Raw genomic sequence first — 18,378 nt, 5'->3', positions numbered from 1 at the left:
GAATCTAAACCCCCATCTCACGTTAGTGTGGGGGATTAGCTATTGAATGGATGGAACAGCGTCCTTGAGCAAATGTGGTGTGAGGAAATATAGTTAATTAAAGGAATTGGCACTAAAAATAACAAATTTCGCCCCCCAAAAAAAGCCTTTATTAGAAACGTGATGATAAAATAACGTGATGAAATGAAGAAAGGCTTTTAAATATATGAATATTTGTGCAGTCTCTTACTTCGCCAGAGGTGGCGTCCTGAAAGGGAGACATTGCTAGGCCCAGACCGGTACGTCACGGAGAGGGCGATGCCGAGTGTTTCCTCACAGAGAGTGGATCCCAACGAAAGCAGCAGTCGGTGCAACGGCTTTGGAGCAAAGGAGGAAGCCTTTGTCGTGTAAAACTGCACCGGAGCGAGAACAGAGGTTCAAAAGACAGTCTTCCAGTATTAGATAGGCGAGGGGTAAGAAAAAATTCGAAAATAAATCACTTAATGCTGTATGTAAAACATGATGGGACGGAGCGGTGCGGCTACATTGCCATCAACTCCGGCGTTCCGCCACGCCCCCCGAAACACAAATTCTTGATGTATACGCACCTTAAAAATGCACAATTCATACAAAAAAAATGCTGCAGCTGTTTAAGTAGACAATTGAAAAACGGCCTGCGAAGGCGCCGGTTGCACAGAGCCATAGCTCTCAACCTTTTTCGATGCATAGGCGGGTGAAATCACCCGATTTTGTGTTTGGCGGGTGAGAGGCCCATTGAAATGAATGGGCGTGCACGAGGCTTGGCGGGTGACTCACCTGTTTACAAGGCGGGTGACACCCGCCAAAAGCGGGTGAGTTCAGAGCAATGCCAGCGGTTTTTTATTGCATATATTTCCAATAGTATGGGCTAGTTGAGGTTAAAAGTAAGGCAATTCACCTGTCACAATAGGCATTCAGCCATTGGAGCACGACCTAGTGATTGTGATTAGAGGTGGCAGGTGGTGGTCGTAAAAATAACAGATGGCTTGGAATGATGTTATACAACAAGAGGCCCATTGTTGGGGCAAAGCAGGGTATGGTGCACCAAAGCAAGGTGGGGGAGCTGCAGGCATCAACAGATGGGCACTTTGCTATGTGTGAGGGCACAAGCACAGGCCTCTATTGCCTGTGGAGGTTCTGTGAGTATTACAAATACATTCTGAGCGGTGTTGTTGAGGAAGCAGTTTTGTTGGTTGCTTCCTCTATGATCCTCTCTAGTATTGCCATTGTGCAGAGGAGAAAGTGTCTGTTGCATCCAGTTCCAAGTAACTCCTAGCACTGTTGGCTGTGCAGTGTCCAATAGGGAAATTATACAAAAAACAAACTACATCAAAATGGTGATTGAGTAGCAAGAAAACAGCACTGAATTTCATGCAGTGTGTATACTTCTGTAATGGCATGGCAGTCTGGAAAACAATGTCCAAAAGGGTTGCACAGACCAATCCAGCGGTTTATCATTGCAAATATTCCAGACATCACTCTTAAAATCTGGACAAGTCACCGGAGTGGGACAGGTATGCCCACAGGTGGGTCCTAAGTTAGCTGTGCTAAGAGACCCAAGCAACACCTCACTGCATGCAAACATTAATCTATTCTGATTCTCCTTGATCCTTCAGTGGCTTTTGTACCACTTCACTTTTCTCTCTGCCCTCTCCTCTCTGCGTTTTTCTGGCTCTGTCCTTGACTGGTTCCATTCCTAGCTCTACTCCTGGACCTATACAGTCTCCTGGTCTGATAGCGCTTACTCTCCTCTTCCATAACTCTATGGTATCCCTCAAGGCTCTGTTCTCGGCCCTCTCCTATTCTCTATCTACACTAGCCTCCCTTATTGATTCTTTTCAATTTTCCTGTTACTTCAATTCTGACAATTCCCAGATATTTCTCTCTTTTTCTTTCTTCCCAGACTCTCCTCACTTCTGGGTTTCCCCCTGACTTTCTGCCATCCAGTCTTTGATGTCCTCTAGTTTCCTCTCCCTTATCCCCTCCAAAACTGAAATGCTGTACTCCCCCATGTCTCTCCCCCACCCCCTGTTTTCCCGATCTTCTTACCTCTCTCCATTATCCATTTTTTCCCCACTGCCCGTAACCATGGTGTGATATTCGATTGCAGGCTAATGTGTCCATTCACATATCTTCTACTGCTAAGGCCCATCATTTTCACCTCTTTAATCTGTTAAAGATGCAGCCACTTCTTTATTTTCACACCACAAATCTTCTCATCTTCTCGTCTATCTTTTCCCGACTTGACTACTGTTCAGCTCTACTCGTCGGCCTCCCGGCAGCTCATATTACTGCTCATCACGCTATTTTCAATTCCTCTGTCTGCCTTCTTTTCCAGCTGCCCCCTCATTCTTCACTTAAAAACTCCCTTCTATCTATCTCTCTTCTTCCTTTTGACCGTTGTCTTCAGTTTCACTTCCTCTCTATTGTCTTCAAAGTTTCCTTGCTCTTCTGTCTTCGCTTGTCTCCCTACTTCCCTGCTCAAACTCTCTGTTCTCAACATCTCCATCTTCTTTCATCTCCGAAACACTTGTGTGCTCCATCACATCTTTGTTAATTTTCACTCCTAGCCCCAAATTGTAGAATGCCCTCCCTCCTGACATCCATGCTTCCACTTCTCTCTCTACTTTTTTTGCTGTTAAAACCTACCTTCTCCTCTTATTATATTCTTCTTGATTTGTTTTCTTTTCATTTATTAATTTAATTGTACCGTATTTGATTGCTATGTAAGGCGCTCTGTAAATACAAATAAAATACAAATGGAACCCAATGAGGCCAGAGCATGTCTGGGATTGTCTCTGTTTTTTTTCGCAGAAAGCATGTCACCTCACAGTTATGGCTGGACTGGCAAGTTTGGGATGGGGCCACAATTGTTTTGCTTATGCTCTTTCCCCTTGTACAATGGCATGGCTGTCTGAAAAACGGTGGTCGGGTGGGTTGCCCAGTCCAATTCCAGCTGTTAAGATTTATTACAAACCTTTCGGCTATCACTGTTTAGTGTTGAACAATTCACTGTAAGTGGGTCAGATATGCCCAGATATGGGTCCTTAGCTTATGGTATGTGGCGATCCAAGCTAAACCTCACTGAGGACACCCAATGAGGTTGAAATTAGATATGTCTGGGGTTGTTTGTAGATTCAAGTGATTTGAAAAGGACAGCTCCTTTTGGGGGATTGAATGAAGCCTAATTTTCATATGGTCTTTCCCCGTCTTTAATGGCATGGCCGACAGCAACACAATGGTCTGGGGAGTTGCCTAGTGCAATGCCAGAGGTTTAGATTCATTCCAGCACTCCAGTCATCACTCTTCAGCATTACATCTATTAAACTGCATCATAAGACACAATTATTTCTAGTTGATCTGTCATTGCTAGATTACAATTGATTCTCCTTAATTTTAGAATAGAAAAAGCACCAAGGATTAGTATGCAAAACATACCAATAGACACCCAATCTCAGCTGTCCTCTAATAAGTATGCTTTATAGTGGAATGCTAGTCCAGGCACCATTACATAACATTAGATATAAACATAGGTGAAATTCCAGAAAAAAACCTTTATGGATATGCCGGGGAATTTCTTGTAAAAACATTGATTATCGTCCCCTGAGCCAGGCAAAACCCAAAGAAAAAGTTTGCTAATTGAATCACATGCTGCCAATTGGTTGTCAGCCTCCACTTCCTTTTAAAAATGTCAAGTCATTCTTAAAGTTTGCTCTAAAACAGGGTTGTCCAACACCAGGCCGCGAGGGCTGGAAACATGTAAGATTTTGAGAATACCGCTTATTAATATTTATGAGATAAGTTTGCATACAATGATTCTATAAATGAACACAAATGTATTCTCATGAATGTTAATAAGAGATATCCTGAAAACCTGTCAGGATTCTGGCCCTCGAGGCATGGGGTTGGGCAATCCTGCAAAAGAATCAGGATTTCCTATTGGCACTCAAATACCAAATGTGTTTGTGTTTTCATTACACTGTGCTAGAATAGGAGGGTCAGGCATCAGAGAGATAACATAATATGTATTATAAATGAGAGGACCTTGTAGCAAGCAGCCATAATCGGACAGCTATCACTTTATCTTGGATAGCGGTTATGCTAAGCTCTAATCTCATGACTATAATTAAAGTTTAATTTTCTAACCCCAGATTCCAAATACTTTTCAATGATTTGCAGAAGGTGTCCTGTGGCTGCTCCATATCACAGCATCATGTAGCGTTTGAGGTGCCACCTTCATCTTATAAACCTTAATTAAAAGAACAACTGGTGAAGGGCCTCCTCTATTTATAAGGTTTTTCTTGCGCCCTGGTGATGCACCTACTTTAATCTCCATTTGTCTGAGAATTGGAAATCCTCAGACAAATAAACTCCCAAGTAGGAGACAGAATCTGCCACACTGAGTTTTCACTGGAAAAGCTAGCAGCTACATTTGGATTTATTATTTTTACAAAATATGCAAAATATCTCCCCGCTGAGGAAGGGAAAAGCCTGAAACACGTTGAGGATCATGAATGTCTTTTTTAAAATATATTGCATTATAGTTTATTACAAACGTTTAGCAGATGAATAGACAATCCGACAAACAGACAATTTTCCAAACATGAAAGCATTAAAAAAAGACTGAGCAGCAACCGTTCACAAATTAATTGCTCTTGTCCAGTACATTATTTAAGAATTCCATGACTATCGGAAGATATCTCACAACAACCATGGGACAACTAACATCGATGTAATGGCTGCATCATTTTAGGATCATGTAAGAGGAGACCCGTTTGGCATTCTCACCCAACAACATTGCTCCATTGTTGGAAAGTATTGAAGTGGGTGATCCACTCTTCTTCTCTCAGGAAGAGATTAGGTTGGTTCTTGTTGCCCAAAAAGGGGGCAGGGCTCCAGGAGTGGATACACTCCCAGTGGATTTGTATAAGAATGAAACTGCAATTTGACTGACCTTCCTTCAGAGACTATTTAATGCTATATATAATCTCCCAATCGTTCCCAAATCATGGGTGCAGACAGAAAGAATACTGATATTCAAGAAGGGGGGTAGACATAAGCTGGCCATTATTGACCTATTTCGCTATTAGGCTCTGCTGGCAAAATCTATGCTAAAATCCTCTTAGATTGTTTCTCAAAGTGGATTGAGGAGACTGAGGCTATTGATTATCGACAAGCAGGGTTTCAATCTGGGGTATTTACCATAGACCAGTGTTTTAGACTCTCACTGCTTATTAACAAGTATGTCATACTGAGGAACATGACATTATGGGGGTAATTCATAGAATTCAGCGCAAAAGTGGCGCACGCGGCTGGCGCACAGTGTGCGCGTGCGAATCCCTGCGCCAGCCGCGTGCGCTAAAATACATTTCCGCGCACAGCGTATTCATGGATTCCAGCCACCAAAACCAGCCGTGGCGCACAGTGGCGAGCAACCCTGCAGCAGCGCCTGTTACGCCCCCAAGAACGCACCTTGCGCAGGGAAAAGCCATCAAAATCCCCAATCCAGCGCAAAGGGCTGCACTAACCCTGTACCAGCACGGCAAGCGGGCTACGTGTATCACTGGGGTGCGCAGGAAGTTTCTCACGTGATTTCAGGTGGGTACGTGTTTTACTGCGGTGCGTGGGAAGTTTCACACGCGATTGGCCCTGTGCGAGCGGGGTTCGTGTATCACTGGGGTGCGCGGGAAGTTTCTCACGTGATTTCAGCTGGGTACGTGTTTTACTGGGGTGCGCGGGAAGTTTCACACGCGATTGGCCCTGTGCGAGCGGGGTACGTGTATTACTGGGGTGCGCGGGAAGTTTCACACGCAAATTCAGCAGGGTACGTGTATTTCAGGGGTGCGCGGGAAGTTTCACACGCAATTTTAGCAGGGTACGTGTATTTCGGGGTGCGCGGGAAGTTAAACACGCAAATTCAGCAGGGTACGTGTATTTCAGGGGTGCGCGGGAAGCTCCACACGCGTTTCCATCAGGGTACGTGTATTTCAGGGGTGCGCGGGAAGTTTCACACGCGATTTCAGCAGGGTACGTGTATTTCAGGGGTGCGCGGGAAGTTCCACACGCGAATTCAGCAGGGTACGTGTATTTCAGGGGTGCGCGGGAAGCTTCACACGCAAATTCAGCAGGGTACGTGTATTTCAGGGGTGCGCAGGAAGTTTCACACGCGATTCCATCAGGGTACGTGTATTTCAGGGTTGCAGTTACACACGCGAATGTCCTGTGTACGTGTATTTCGGGGTGCGCGGGAAGTTTCACACGCAAATTCAGCAGGGTACGTGTATTTCAGGGGTGCGCGGGAAGTTTCACACGCGATTCCATCAGGGTACGTGTATTTCAGGGGTTCTGGGGAATACTACACGTGAATTGGCCGTGTGGGTCCTCCCAGGTGTTCGCTCTACAACCTCCACGGCCCCTGCAGGCAGCCCACACCACGGGGGACTACCCTGCACCCCTGCTCATGTCCCGCAGGCAGCCCATCCGCCATGGGCATGCCCCCCAGCCAAGCCACATGTCACCTTGCACTACTGATCAACAATGCATGTCTCCCAGCACCCCCACCCCCCAGCAGTGCAGGGCACCCTCCACCAGGCCCCGACGCCCCACCAGTCAGGGGCACCCTCCACCAGGCCCCCACACATGTCTCCCAGCACCCCCACCCCCCAGCACTGTGGGGCACCTGCCAGCAGGCCCCCACTCATGTCCCACTCATGTTCCCCTGCACCCCCACCCCCCAGCACTGTGGGGCACCTGCCAGCAGGCCCCCACTCATGTCCCCCTGCACCCCACCCCCCAGCATTGCGAGGCACCTGCCAGCAGGCCCCCACTCATGTTCCCCTGCACCCCCACCCCCCAGCACTGTGGGGCACCTGCCAGCAGGCCCCCATTCATGTCCCACTCATGTTCCCCTGCACCCCCACCCCCAGCACTGTGGGGCACCTGCCAGCAGGCCCCCACTCATGTCCCACTCATGTCCCCCTGCACCCCCACCCCCCAGCACTGTGGGGCACCTGCCAGCAGGCCCCCACTCATGTCCCACTCATGTCCCCCTGCACCCCCACCCCCCAGCATTGCGAGGCACCTGCCAGCAGGCGCCCACTCATGTTCCCCTGCACCCCCCAGCACTGTGGGGCACCTGCCAGCAGGCCCCACTCATGTTCCCCAGCCAACATGTCATCACAATCTAGATCCCTGGTCCCTATGGTCAGCCTCCAAATGCAAAACACCCACCCGAGTATTGCATCCACCCACTTAGAAATGGCAATAACATGATAGAACACCAATTGCAAGTTTGGAAACGAACACATGTCCCTCACATACACCCAATGGGTGTCAGTGAATCTCAAAACCCATATCATGATATGCATGAAACCAATGAGATGATACTACACATTGAAGTTTGATAAAAAAATATGTATTAAAGGAAACATGAATTGAATCAAAAATAAACAAACAGAAATGGGAATGTAAAAAAATAAAAAGAAGCATGTCCGTGAAAAAATGCAAAACCAAAAATCATAATCCAAAGGAATGGTGTCCAAAGTCACAGTCCACAAAAGAAAATCCAATGGGAAATTATAATTGAAAGCCATTGCTCCATGGGTAAATTGTAAAATGAAAAGAAAATCCAACAGTGAACTATGTACAGATGAACAAGCCAGGGTCCATGATCCCAACAAAAGAAATGAAACCCATCTAACAGCACTACCTAATAAAAAAAAATATATACAAAAATGTGGCCCATTGTCCAAAAGGTCCAAAAAAAAATGCAAAAACAAAGGAAACCTAACACTAACTACATAACTATTTACAAGGGCAGCGGGCTAGTCCAACGGCTCACTGGATGTTGTCATGGGCCAGGGCATCATCGAACTCCTGTTCAATGGCTTGGAGGCGGGCATGTTCCCTGGCCCCGAGGTCTCGCAGGGACAAAGCAGTGTCCAGCTCCAACTCCCTGCGAAGACCCTCGAGGCACTCAGCCCGCCTCAGCGCCCTCCGCATGGAGTTCTCCACCCTGACCATTGTGAGCCGTTCCTCCTCTGCCCGCTGCCGCTCCGTACCTATCTGCTGGCCCAACTGCTCCCACACGGAAGCCACTCCCATTCCAGGGTTCTCCTGCCCTCCGGCCGATGCCTGCACCCCTGATGTTGATGGCCCCGAGCCATGATGCCTCCCACGTCGAGCCTGCCGCTGCCTCCGACGCAACTGCCTGTGCCAGCACGACGGCATCCAGGCTGATGGAATCCACCGACGCCGTCGTGCACGTGCCCTGCCCGATGATGCCGTCACATCCTCCATCTGCTGGGGTCCAGTTGCTGGTGTGTCCACCCCTGCTGGACCTCCGACTCCCGATTGTGGCAGGGATGGGATCCCCACCGAGCTGGCTGCATTGGTCGGGGCAGGTCCACAGGGGGCCCTGGTGGCATCTGGGCCGGAAGACGGCATGGAGAACGACTGGTGCATAGTCTCCACAGAGGAGGAGAGGGTCGCCAGATTGGCCGACACATGTAGGAAACCCCCGACCATGGCCGATCCCAACTGGGCCATGTCGGCACGGTGCTCTCCGTGATGACGTGCATGCTCCTCCCGGGAAGCACGCACCTCATCACGAATTGCACCTGTGCGCAACGCGACACCAATCAGGACCTTCTCCATACGGCCAGGGTCCCCTCGTCCGCAGGTGGAGGGGAGTCAGATGACATGGACATCCCCCCTACCTGCGGACGGGCCTGGGATGGGGCATCCCTGCTGGTGCATGGTGGTGCAGTCACAGTGTCAGGGACAGTGACATGCACAGGCCCCTCCACGGCGACCTGTGCTGCCTCCTGCCCATGCCCCTGGACTGCAACACTTGCACCAGCAGGGATGCCCCCACCAGGCCCCATGTGCGCCTCAGTAGCAGCCTCCTCCTCCTCTGTGGAAACCACCAACCTGGATGGCTCCACCCCGTCTTCCGCCGTTGCAAGCCCCTGTGGGGGCTCACTCACCCCTTCCGCTGCAGCTGTGGGGGCATCCCCGCCGCTTTGCTCCACAGTGCCGTCTCTGCCCTCTTCTTCACGTGGCACTGTGTAGAGGGAGACATAGAACACAAGCATCAGGGTACTGTACAATGGTCCCCTAGACAGGAAGCAATAGCAGATGAGTGGCACTGTCAAAGATCACTTCCATCATGTCCATCCACAACACATGGGTCAGTGCAGGTAAAACACATGCGGTAACAGGCATGGCGCATGCTATGGACATTAGCATACATGTCCAAGGGATTCTTGAAACATACAATGTTGTTTTGGAACTCACATGCATCATGGGCCATGCCTATCACATGCACACACTTCACCCTAGTTTCATCCATCTGGCCTCGTACACCACAGACACAGTGGGTACAAGGATGACTAGGCTGCATCAGTGAACCTGAACATTGCGACAGACATGTGTCATGCATCCCTGGCATTCACAAGTCACAGACACGCAGGTCAGACACACAGACATGGACAGCATACATGTACATGACATCAGCACCCATCCCTCACCCCCACCCATGTCCAGGAACAGAGACTGGGATGCTTTCATGTGGACATTCCGCATAGGGCAAGCCATGTTGCATTTGAACACATGCACCAACCGTGTGGTTCACACATTACTGGTCTCACATGCATGACGTCCCTGCACACACACATGCATACATGGCCTATGTCACACATACAGGCAAGTATCAGACAACCAACACACTGCGACATGCCCTGTCTCACACAGCAATGCTTGGCCACTTACCGCTCAACTCCAGACGGGTCTGCCTGTCAAGGATCTGGGCATGGAGCGCTGGGCCTACGCGTTCCAGGACCCTCATCTGGATGGTACTCATGCGGCCCCGGCCCCCCTCCACGAGGCGCCGGGCCTTCAAGAGGGTCCTGGACCTACAGTCATCCCAGCGCTTCTTGACATGTTGGTAGTCGCGGACTGCCACACCCTCCGCGTTGATGGCAGTCACGATGTCCGTCCAGATCCGAGTCCATCCTTCCTTGTTGGTGCGGTTACTTCCGAAGAGGGCATCATACTGCCCCAGGACTTGCTCCACCAGGACACCAACTTCGGTGGCAGTGAAGCTGGTGCCCCTCTGCCTCTCTGGCCGGGGGTTGCCAGTGGTGCCAGATGTTGCAGTGCCCGACATGGCAACCCCAGAGGCAGGAGTGGGTGGGCAACTGGGTCCTGGGGCTGGGCTGTGGAGCGATGGTATCCCAGTCGGGAGTCTTCTGTTCCAGCAGGGGTGGACACAGCAAATGGACCCCTGCAGATGGCTGATGTGCAGGCACCAAATGGCAGGGCACGGTGGCAGCAGGCAGGCAGGCAGCAGCAGATGGCTCGTGGGAGGCTGCTCGGGGCTCTGGGGGGCAGTAATTCGGCCTTTTGGGCAGGAGCGTGGTCTTCCGTGTGCTTACACGTGGCCAGCTTGATATGGAGTGATTTGACACGTGAAAATCTTGCACGTCTGCGTGTAAATCGAGGAAAGGCCCTTAGCGCATAAGCGCGTCAGGACGCATACGCGATTTCATTGGACCAAAGGCCCTTAGCGCATAAGCGCGTCAGCACGCATACGCAATTTCATTGGACCAAAGGCCCTTAGTGCGTAAGCGCGTCTGTGACGTTTCGCGCACGGGCGTTTCCCTGGCAGGGCTTGTAGATCCCGCGTGCCTTTATATTGCTCTGTTCGTGCTTTTCGTGGGGTGCGGTGCGTGTGTTTTCCAGCCGTTGGGGTTCACACGCTATTACTTCACAGCGGGTGTTGGCTACGCGTTCTTCTACACGCAAGGCAGACGGTGAGTGGTAGCCCGCTCCCCCAGGCCCGATCGCGTGAAAAACTTCACGCGAACCCCTGTAATACACGTAGCCCGCTCCCCCAGGCCCGATCGCGTGAAAAACTCCACGCGAACCCCTGTAATACACGTAGCCCGCTCCCCCAGGCCCGATCGCGTGGAACACTTCACGCGAACCCCTGTAATACATGTAGCCCGCTCCCCCGGCCCGATCGCGTGAAAAACTTCACGCGAACCCCTGTAATACACGTAGCCCGCTCCCCCAGGCCCGATCGCGTGTAAAACTCCACGCGAACCCCTGTAATACACGTAGCCCGCTCCCCCAGGCCCGATCGCATGAAAAACTTCACGCGAATTACACATAGCCCGCTCCCCCAGCCCGATCGCGTGGAAAACTTCACGCGAATCCCTGTAATACATGTAGCCCGCTCCCCCAGGCCCGATCGTGTGGAAAACTTCACGCGAACCCCAGGCACAATAGCAGTATGGGACATTCATCATTGCTGTATATTGGCGCTTTTGTGATGCGCAGGGACGCTACGGCCTGCCTTCGTGTGGCAGACGTGTTTAGGCCTGTGCGTGTCCTTGGCCGTGCGCGGCTTTGCCCTATTCGATTCCATGAATACGTGTGGTTCGCGTGGGTGTGGGCGTTCCGTCTGCTTCCCAGCAGTACATCCCAGTTACGCCCTTATTTTCGCACGTTGTTCCCCATTCCGCGCGTTACACCCCGTGTTCCGCCCCCTTTTTGGTGTGTGCGCCGAGGTTGTGCGCTTTCACTGTGCGCGTCGCGCACGCCGTTCGGGATGTTTCAGTGACGTGTGCGCCATGCACAGGTTTGGCGCACATCCCGAGGAAAACACGCGCAGGGACTTCCATGAATCGCACGTGTGCGCGTGCGCCTGTTTTTTTGCGCTTGCGCCTGCTTGCACCTGCTTGCGCCTGCTTGCGCATAGATTTTCGGCACACGTTTGTTCCATGAATCGGCCCCTATATGTGCTATTTGTGGATTCAAAGTGTGCATTTGATGGTGTACACAATTAAATTATTGGAGAAACTATTGCCAACAGTGCTGCCATTATCTTTGCTAAAAATATAATTGCTCTGTAGTGCAAAAATAAAGCATGCATAAGATGGAGCTTGGCGGGAGATTTGAACCCCTATTTCCCAGTGCAGAAGGGAGTGAGACAGTGTTGTGTCCTGGCCCCAACCATGTTCTCTCTGTTTATTAACTCAATTTGTAATACCATTGATAAGGTGACTACAGACGCTCCAACTTTGGGAAACGACAAAATCCTGCTGCTTTTATTTGCTGATGATTTGATTTTAATTTCCCAGTCCCCTAGGGTCTGTGAAATCAGTCTGCACTTTTCTGTGACTACTGCATCGAAAGTTGCTCAGAAATTAACAAGAAATAAACTAATGGCATGATTTTCCATCTTCCAAGAGCCATGGGCTGCAAAATCTTGATCCCAGTTTAGGATACAATATTTGAGCAGATGAACATGTATGATTGCATTGGAGCGATGTTTGAAAGCAAGTGTGGGTGGTCTGAACAAAGTGCCAAAGCCGAACAAACCGTAGATAGAGTTAGTAAAGCTCTATTAGGTTATGCAAAAACTCATGGCACTGGAGCTATAAGGCCCTCACTTGAGGCATACAACCACATGACCAAGGAGCATTTACTGCTCAGAGATCTGGGGATATATGAAGACTGATACATTTGGAATAATTAAAAAAATCTTCTTCAGAAAACTGTTGTCTGCCAAAAGTAACGCCTAATGTGCTCATTAAAAAGGACATTAACTGCCGTAGCATACAACATGAAATAGCCATCAGACCAGTTTCGTATTGGTTGTGACTATGGTCATTACCAGTGCTCACCAAATTGAGAGTGGCACTTTTTGAAGCTCACTTCAGTGGTGTTTACATATTAAGTGGACTATTTATTTTTTAGATTTTGGTGATCTGTGGGAAGAACCTACGTCTATAATAACACAACTAAAGCTTTGGTAAAAAATGCTTATAAAATCTATATTTATAATGAAATGAAAACACAATATGAGTACTCCGACCTTACACAAATGTATTGTTCATTAAAACTAGAGATCTGTTATGGAGCATATCTAGATATCCTCCAACGGCAATATGCAAGATCATTATATATTAGATTCAGAATGGGAACGCTGCTGGTTGGCTGACTAAAAAAGTGCTGTAACCCATAGCAATCCTCAAATTTGTTTACTATAATGGTTTATCTAATATGTTTATCAATTACATTTGAGCTTTTTATGGAATGATGTTGAGTATAATGAGTGATGTGTATTTTACAACATGATTTTAGCAATTAAGAATAATATTTTTAATATTCTATGGGATATAATGTAAGGTGTGATTAACTGGTTTAATGTATGTATTGCATTTTATAATGTATATCGAATAAATGAACACATTAAATGTACATGGTGGTTATGTTTAGTTGTTGAGATATCTAAAGATATTGTCCCGACATGGAACATGTATAATACATACAATGACTTTCTATATATATGTGTACTAAATTAATTTGTGAATCTTTTATTACGTACTTAATACAAGAGACTTATCTCTAAGTGCAGGACAGGGATATCAGCATGTGTTGCTCTGCACTGTCTTGCTTTCAAGAAAAATGTGTTGCCCCATAGCTATCCTCCTGGCTGCAAACTGACATAATCGTCTGTTTAATTTAATGTAATAACTACAAATTTCTTTAAAAACGATATGTTGCTAAAATCAATATTCTCTTTTTTAATTTTTTTTAATTCCCCTTAAAAATGCTTTAATAAACACTTTTGAACTGTATACAGTAGTAATACATTTCAAAGGAATAACCAACATATTGAACATTTTGCTTCAGACACTGCAAATGTTGCCTCCTTCTAGTACCTACTGTAGTGAATTGGGGTCAGCATCAGTAAATGAGGGTGTCTACAGAGTGAATTTTGTGTATCCAAATATAGACTACAATTTTGCCACAGACAAATGAGGAATCCATGCAAAATTTGGTTCCAGTGGGTTCAACGGTGTGTATTTGTATAGCCGGACAAACATACACACACATCAAAAATGTTGTTTGTATATAAGATTTTTGCATCCAAACATAGGCTATGATATTGTGCCAGGCAAAAGAGGAATCCATGCAAAATTTGGTAGACGTTAGTTCAACGGTGTGGATTTGTATAGCCGGACAAACATACGCACACACATACATACATTCAGCTTTATATGTAAAGATTGCACAGTGTATCTTCAAACAAAGTCACAAATGTTTCACCATGGCCGGTAATTACAAGTAAAATCTTTTAGGAGGTCATAAGTGGTGTCATAACTGATTTCATATATGATATCATCACTAATTGAATCGGAGATGTCTTAAGTGCAGTCATATGTGATGTCATCAGTGTGCTTAGGGACTGCGCAATAGTGGCCTCATACTTAAGGTGGCGTTGCTTGCAACACCTGGTGAATTTCAGGGCTTTTGTTGCATTAAATCGGCACCTTAGCCTCACCTTAAAGTCACTTCGAGAAAAGTTCTTTCAGTGAATTTCATGGGTTTTGTTGCACTGAACATATGCAGTTCACTGTTAACTGAATCTCAAGGATTTTGTTATGCTATACATCCAACCGCCTGTAAATCTGTACTTTTTAGGATAAAATAACTGATGTCATATCGTTTGTTATCAACATGTGTTCTTAAGTTGCGCAACATGGGGTTTATCAAGTATTTCTTTTTTTCTCCACTAGATAAGAATGGATTACTAATGGTGAATGGGACAAGGAACAGGGAGGTGGGATATTGCAGTCGATTACTAATGGTGTATTGGGGCGAGCAAAATTAAGGTGGGTTTATAGAGAAGTGGGACGAGGAAGAGAGAGTTGGGTAATGGAGTACTGAGACAAACAAGGGCGATGTGGGGGTAATGCAACAGATTACTAATGGGTACGTGGGACGAGGGAGAGGGAGGTAGGCTTATGCAACACATTACTATTGGAGTAATGGGTTGAAGAAGAAGGAGGTCAGAGAGTGCCACAGATTACTAATGGAGTACTCGGACGAGGTTGAGGAAGGCATGTAATGCACCAGATTACTAATGAGCTACTGGGACGAGGAATAATCAGGTGGGGTAATGCAAAGGATTACTATATGGGTACTAGGATGGGGAAGAGTGAGGTGATGGACACAAGGAAGAGGGATGACGGGTAATGCAACCGATTATGAATAGGGAACTGGGATGAGGAAGAGGGAGATGGGAAATGGAGTACTAGGAAGAGGGAGGTGGGATAATGTAAGATTACTAATGGGCTACTGATATGAGGATAAGGAATGTGGGGTAAAACATCAGATTACTATTGGGGTGCTGGGATGAGGAAAAGGGAGGAGGGGGAATCTGCGACAAGGAACATAGAGGTGGGTTAATGGAGTAATCGAATGAGAAAGAGGGGGATAAAGTCACAGATCACTAATGGCGTACTGGGGAGAGGAAAAGGGATTTGAGGTAATGCAATGGATTACTATTGGGGTCCTGGGATGCAGAAGAAAGAGGCAGGTGTGTTGCAACATAGTACTAAAGTATACTGAGACAAGGAAGAGGGAGGTGGGGCAATGCCACAGGTTAGAAATCAGCAACTGGAATGAGGTGGAGTGAGGTGAGAGTAATGCAACATATTACTAAAGGTTACTGGGATGAGGAAGAGTTAGGTGGCAGTAATGCAACAGATTACTATAGGGGACAAGGTAGGGGCAGTTGGGGACAATAATGCACATGGGATTTGTGTTTGTGTGTGTGTATATACACATGTTTGCAGTTGTCTGAATCCTTGAGAGCTGTCTGTCTTGGGTTAAAAATGTCTATGTATAAAGTAGCACTGCCCCATAGACAAAGACATTTTCGTAGAGCAAATGCATGACATTTGAGCTAATTTGCATACCTACAAGGAATTGACTATTTGGCTCTTAACTGGTGGTGCATTTGCTATGATGGCTACTGGCTGGGGCTGTGCTGTGTGTGATCGTTCATTCGTTATATATAGAAACCTTTTAAATCAAGAGTTGAGGTTAATCTAGCAAGTTGCAGTAAAAGTTTGGGAACAACAATGTTAAGGTACAAACTCTCACTGTACACCACTAGAAATTCAAACATGAAACTAACTTCTCACTCCATACCACTACATAGCAAACCAAAACACTCTTTTCAACTATGGTATTGATGTAACTGATGTATTCTTGAAGTGAGTGTTAAGGTTTGATTTCTGCTGACCTGCTGAGAAAATCACCACCTTCTTTGTTAAATCAAGTGAAACGCTTGTCCATGCAAAACAAAAACTATTGAAAGCATGCATGCCCCACTCCTGATTCTGTTGCATAACTCGAAATTCCACCCTCCCACACATTTTAGGTTAATTTAGGAAGCACTCCCAGGATTTGTGTAATGAAAAAAAAGCAAGGATTGCTTCGTAAATTCACATAAAATACTGCTATTCCCCTAAAAGCTTTTACTGTGCTTGGCACATCTCATTTTTTTATATTCATGAAGTACTTATTATTTTCTTTTGCCACTTGATAAGAATCTAGTTCATAGATCTAGACCTCGGGGAAATGGTTGAATAAAAAATATCTTCACTATCCAAATACTCTAAACCTTCACAAATCCTCCTCTCCTACTTTGTCCACATGCTCCCCAGCCTCAAAACCATCCTACTCACTCCCCTATATGCTTTTATTGCCATTTTCAAAACATAATCTAGATTAATTTACTCTTGTAAATCTTAATTTTCAGTATGGCAGGTTTTTCGGAAATGAAAAGCCTTGGGTACATAAATGCATCATGGGAGCTATAACTAACTTTTGGGTACCAGTGGAACCCTGATCTTCACCGAATGATTAAAGAACACTGGTTGGATTTACGACAAACATCACAGGATTTCCTTTAGGCGGTTTGTGCCCAATTTGTTTCTTATTTGGCAAAAATCTGTCTAGCAGATTGGGCTGGGCACTTGAGCAAATGAGCAATTTGAGCAATTTTACATTTTCCCTATGGGAAAACCAATGCAAAAATTGAAAAACACACCCTTTTTGACCCTTTATATCTTAGCAATGGTAACAGGGATTTGCACACCATTTTCCATTTTTTGTGTCCTGGGCCAGACATCTCATTTGAAAATGTCATGCAATCCGTCTTATGGTATAAAGTTATCCAACATAGAATTCCTACAGATAATAGGTTTATTCTTAACTATAGGGTGACTACTTCATAATTGTTCAACAAGACATATGTCAAAGATGTCTGGCTACATCCACAAGGCCCTATGGGTGATGTCGTTTTTTGTGCTTGTTTGTGCTGCGTGGCGGGCTTCTTACATCAATACAGACATTTTTTTGGCATTTCCAGAGGGTTGTACTTACCTATATAGAATCTTGCTTTTGATTGGCACCAGTGAATCATAAATAGTAAGCGAGTCACTTATGCAGTTATCAGCTTCAATCTGAATAGATAATATCGAGAGTCGTATTATATGACCAAGCAAGGCAATCAGTTTAATGTGGCAAATGGCTCGATTCGAAGTTAACGATAAATCCAAAGGGAACTTCCTGCCAGGCCGATCTGCGTACGAGTCGAACAGACAGTTCGAATCTGTGGAAAAACATTGACAATGAGTTATTTAGTAAATAATGTTGAACCTGGGCAGATTTTTCCAAAATAACATAAAGCCTGGTGCCAAAGATGTAGCTAAATCTTTCCAAATGTAGGATTTTTTTTATCCATTAGATGAACGTGACATACATTGGCCTACTGTTACACCAAATGTTTGCCCTCTCACACACCATGCAGGAACAATGCTTACAAAACAAGGTAAGTTTCTCTATTTACAGGTTTCAAGGCTCAGGTTACTCCTGCAGTGAGTTCTTGACATGCATAGAGCCATAGGTCCTCCTCAACTCGCTTAGCTTCAGGTTCAAATGTCACACATTAAATTCATATTCAAGACCTGCACTTAAACCTGAACGTTGACCTAAATATTGATGATGGGTAGATATCAACATTGCTGGTCAAACTGCAGGATCGATAACAAAAGATTGCAATTAGTCGATGGCTACTGCTATGCAGGGATATGGTTCTTAAAATGTCTAAGCAAGCGTTAACATCAGTGCGAGTCGAGTGCCAAAGTCAGTTGCTTGTCTGGGAAATTGGTACAGACAGGATCTCTTTCTATCCTAACTTTTATTAGGCTATATGTGGCAAAACATGCCCATGGTGCACGATGGAGTGGAGCTCTCATAATGGAGATAAACAAACTGCTAAGTAAAGTATGGAAAAGGGTCTTGGGCTTCCCTGTGGAAGCTAAAGTCAAGTTTTAATCTCTTTACATTGTCCATATGGCTTTTTATGGCTCTGGAGCTGTGTATTTGCAGGAGAAGTTTATCAAGTATGTTCCCTTCCGAAATCTCCACTCAGCAGACCTTTTGCTCCTCTGGTTTCCTCGGCTGTCTAGGAGTATCGTAGGTGGTCGAGTT

The 18,378-nt window shown here is 46.4% G+C and overlaps 1 protein-coding gene across 1 annotated transcript in view; it reads right to left on the bottom strand.

Annotated features, from left to right (window-relative positions):
- Window positions 1-18,378, bottom strand: part of TMPRSS7 (transmembrane serine protease 7) — a 731,423-nt gene that overhangs the window by 526,040 nt on the left and 187,005 nt on the right. Inside the window, exon 10 of the mRNA XM_069636244.1 lies at window positions 17,269-17,497. Coding sequence (XP_069492345.1) covers window positions 17,269-17,497 — 229 coding nt within the window. The remainder of the gene's footprint in view (window positions 1-17,268; window positions 17,498-18,378) is intronic.

This window comes from Ambystoma mexicanum, chromosome 7p (assembly GCF_040938575.1).
Source record: "Ambystoma mexicanum isolate Mex_15411 chromosome 7p, UKY_AmexF1_1, whole genome shotgun sequence".
NCBI lineage: Eukaryota > Metazoa > Chordata > Amphibia > Caudata > Ambystomatidae > Ambystoma > Ambystoma mexicanum.
Note: the sequence above shows the minus strand (reverse complement) of the source record. Positions and strands in the feature narration are given on the sequence as shown.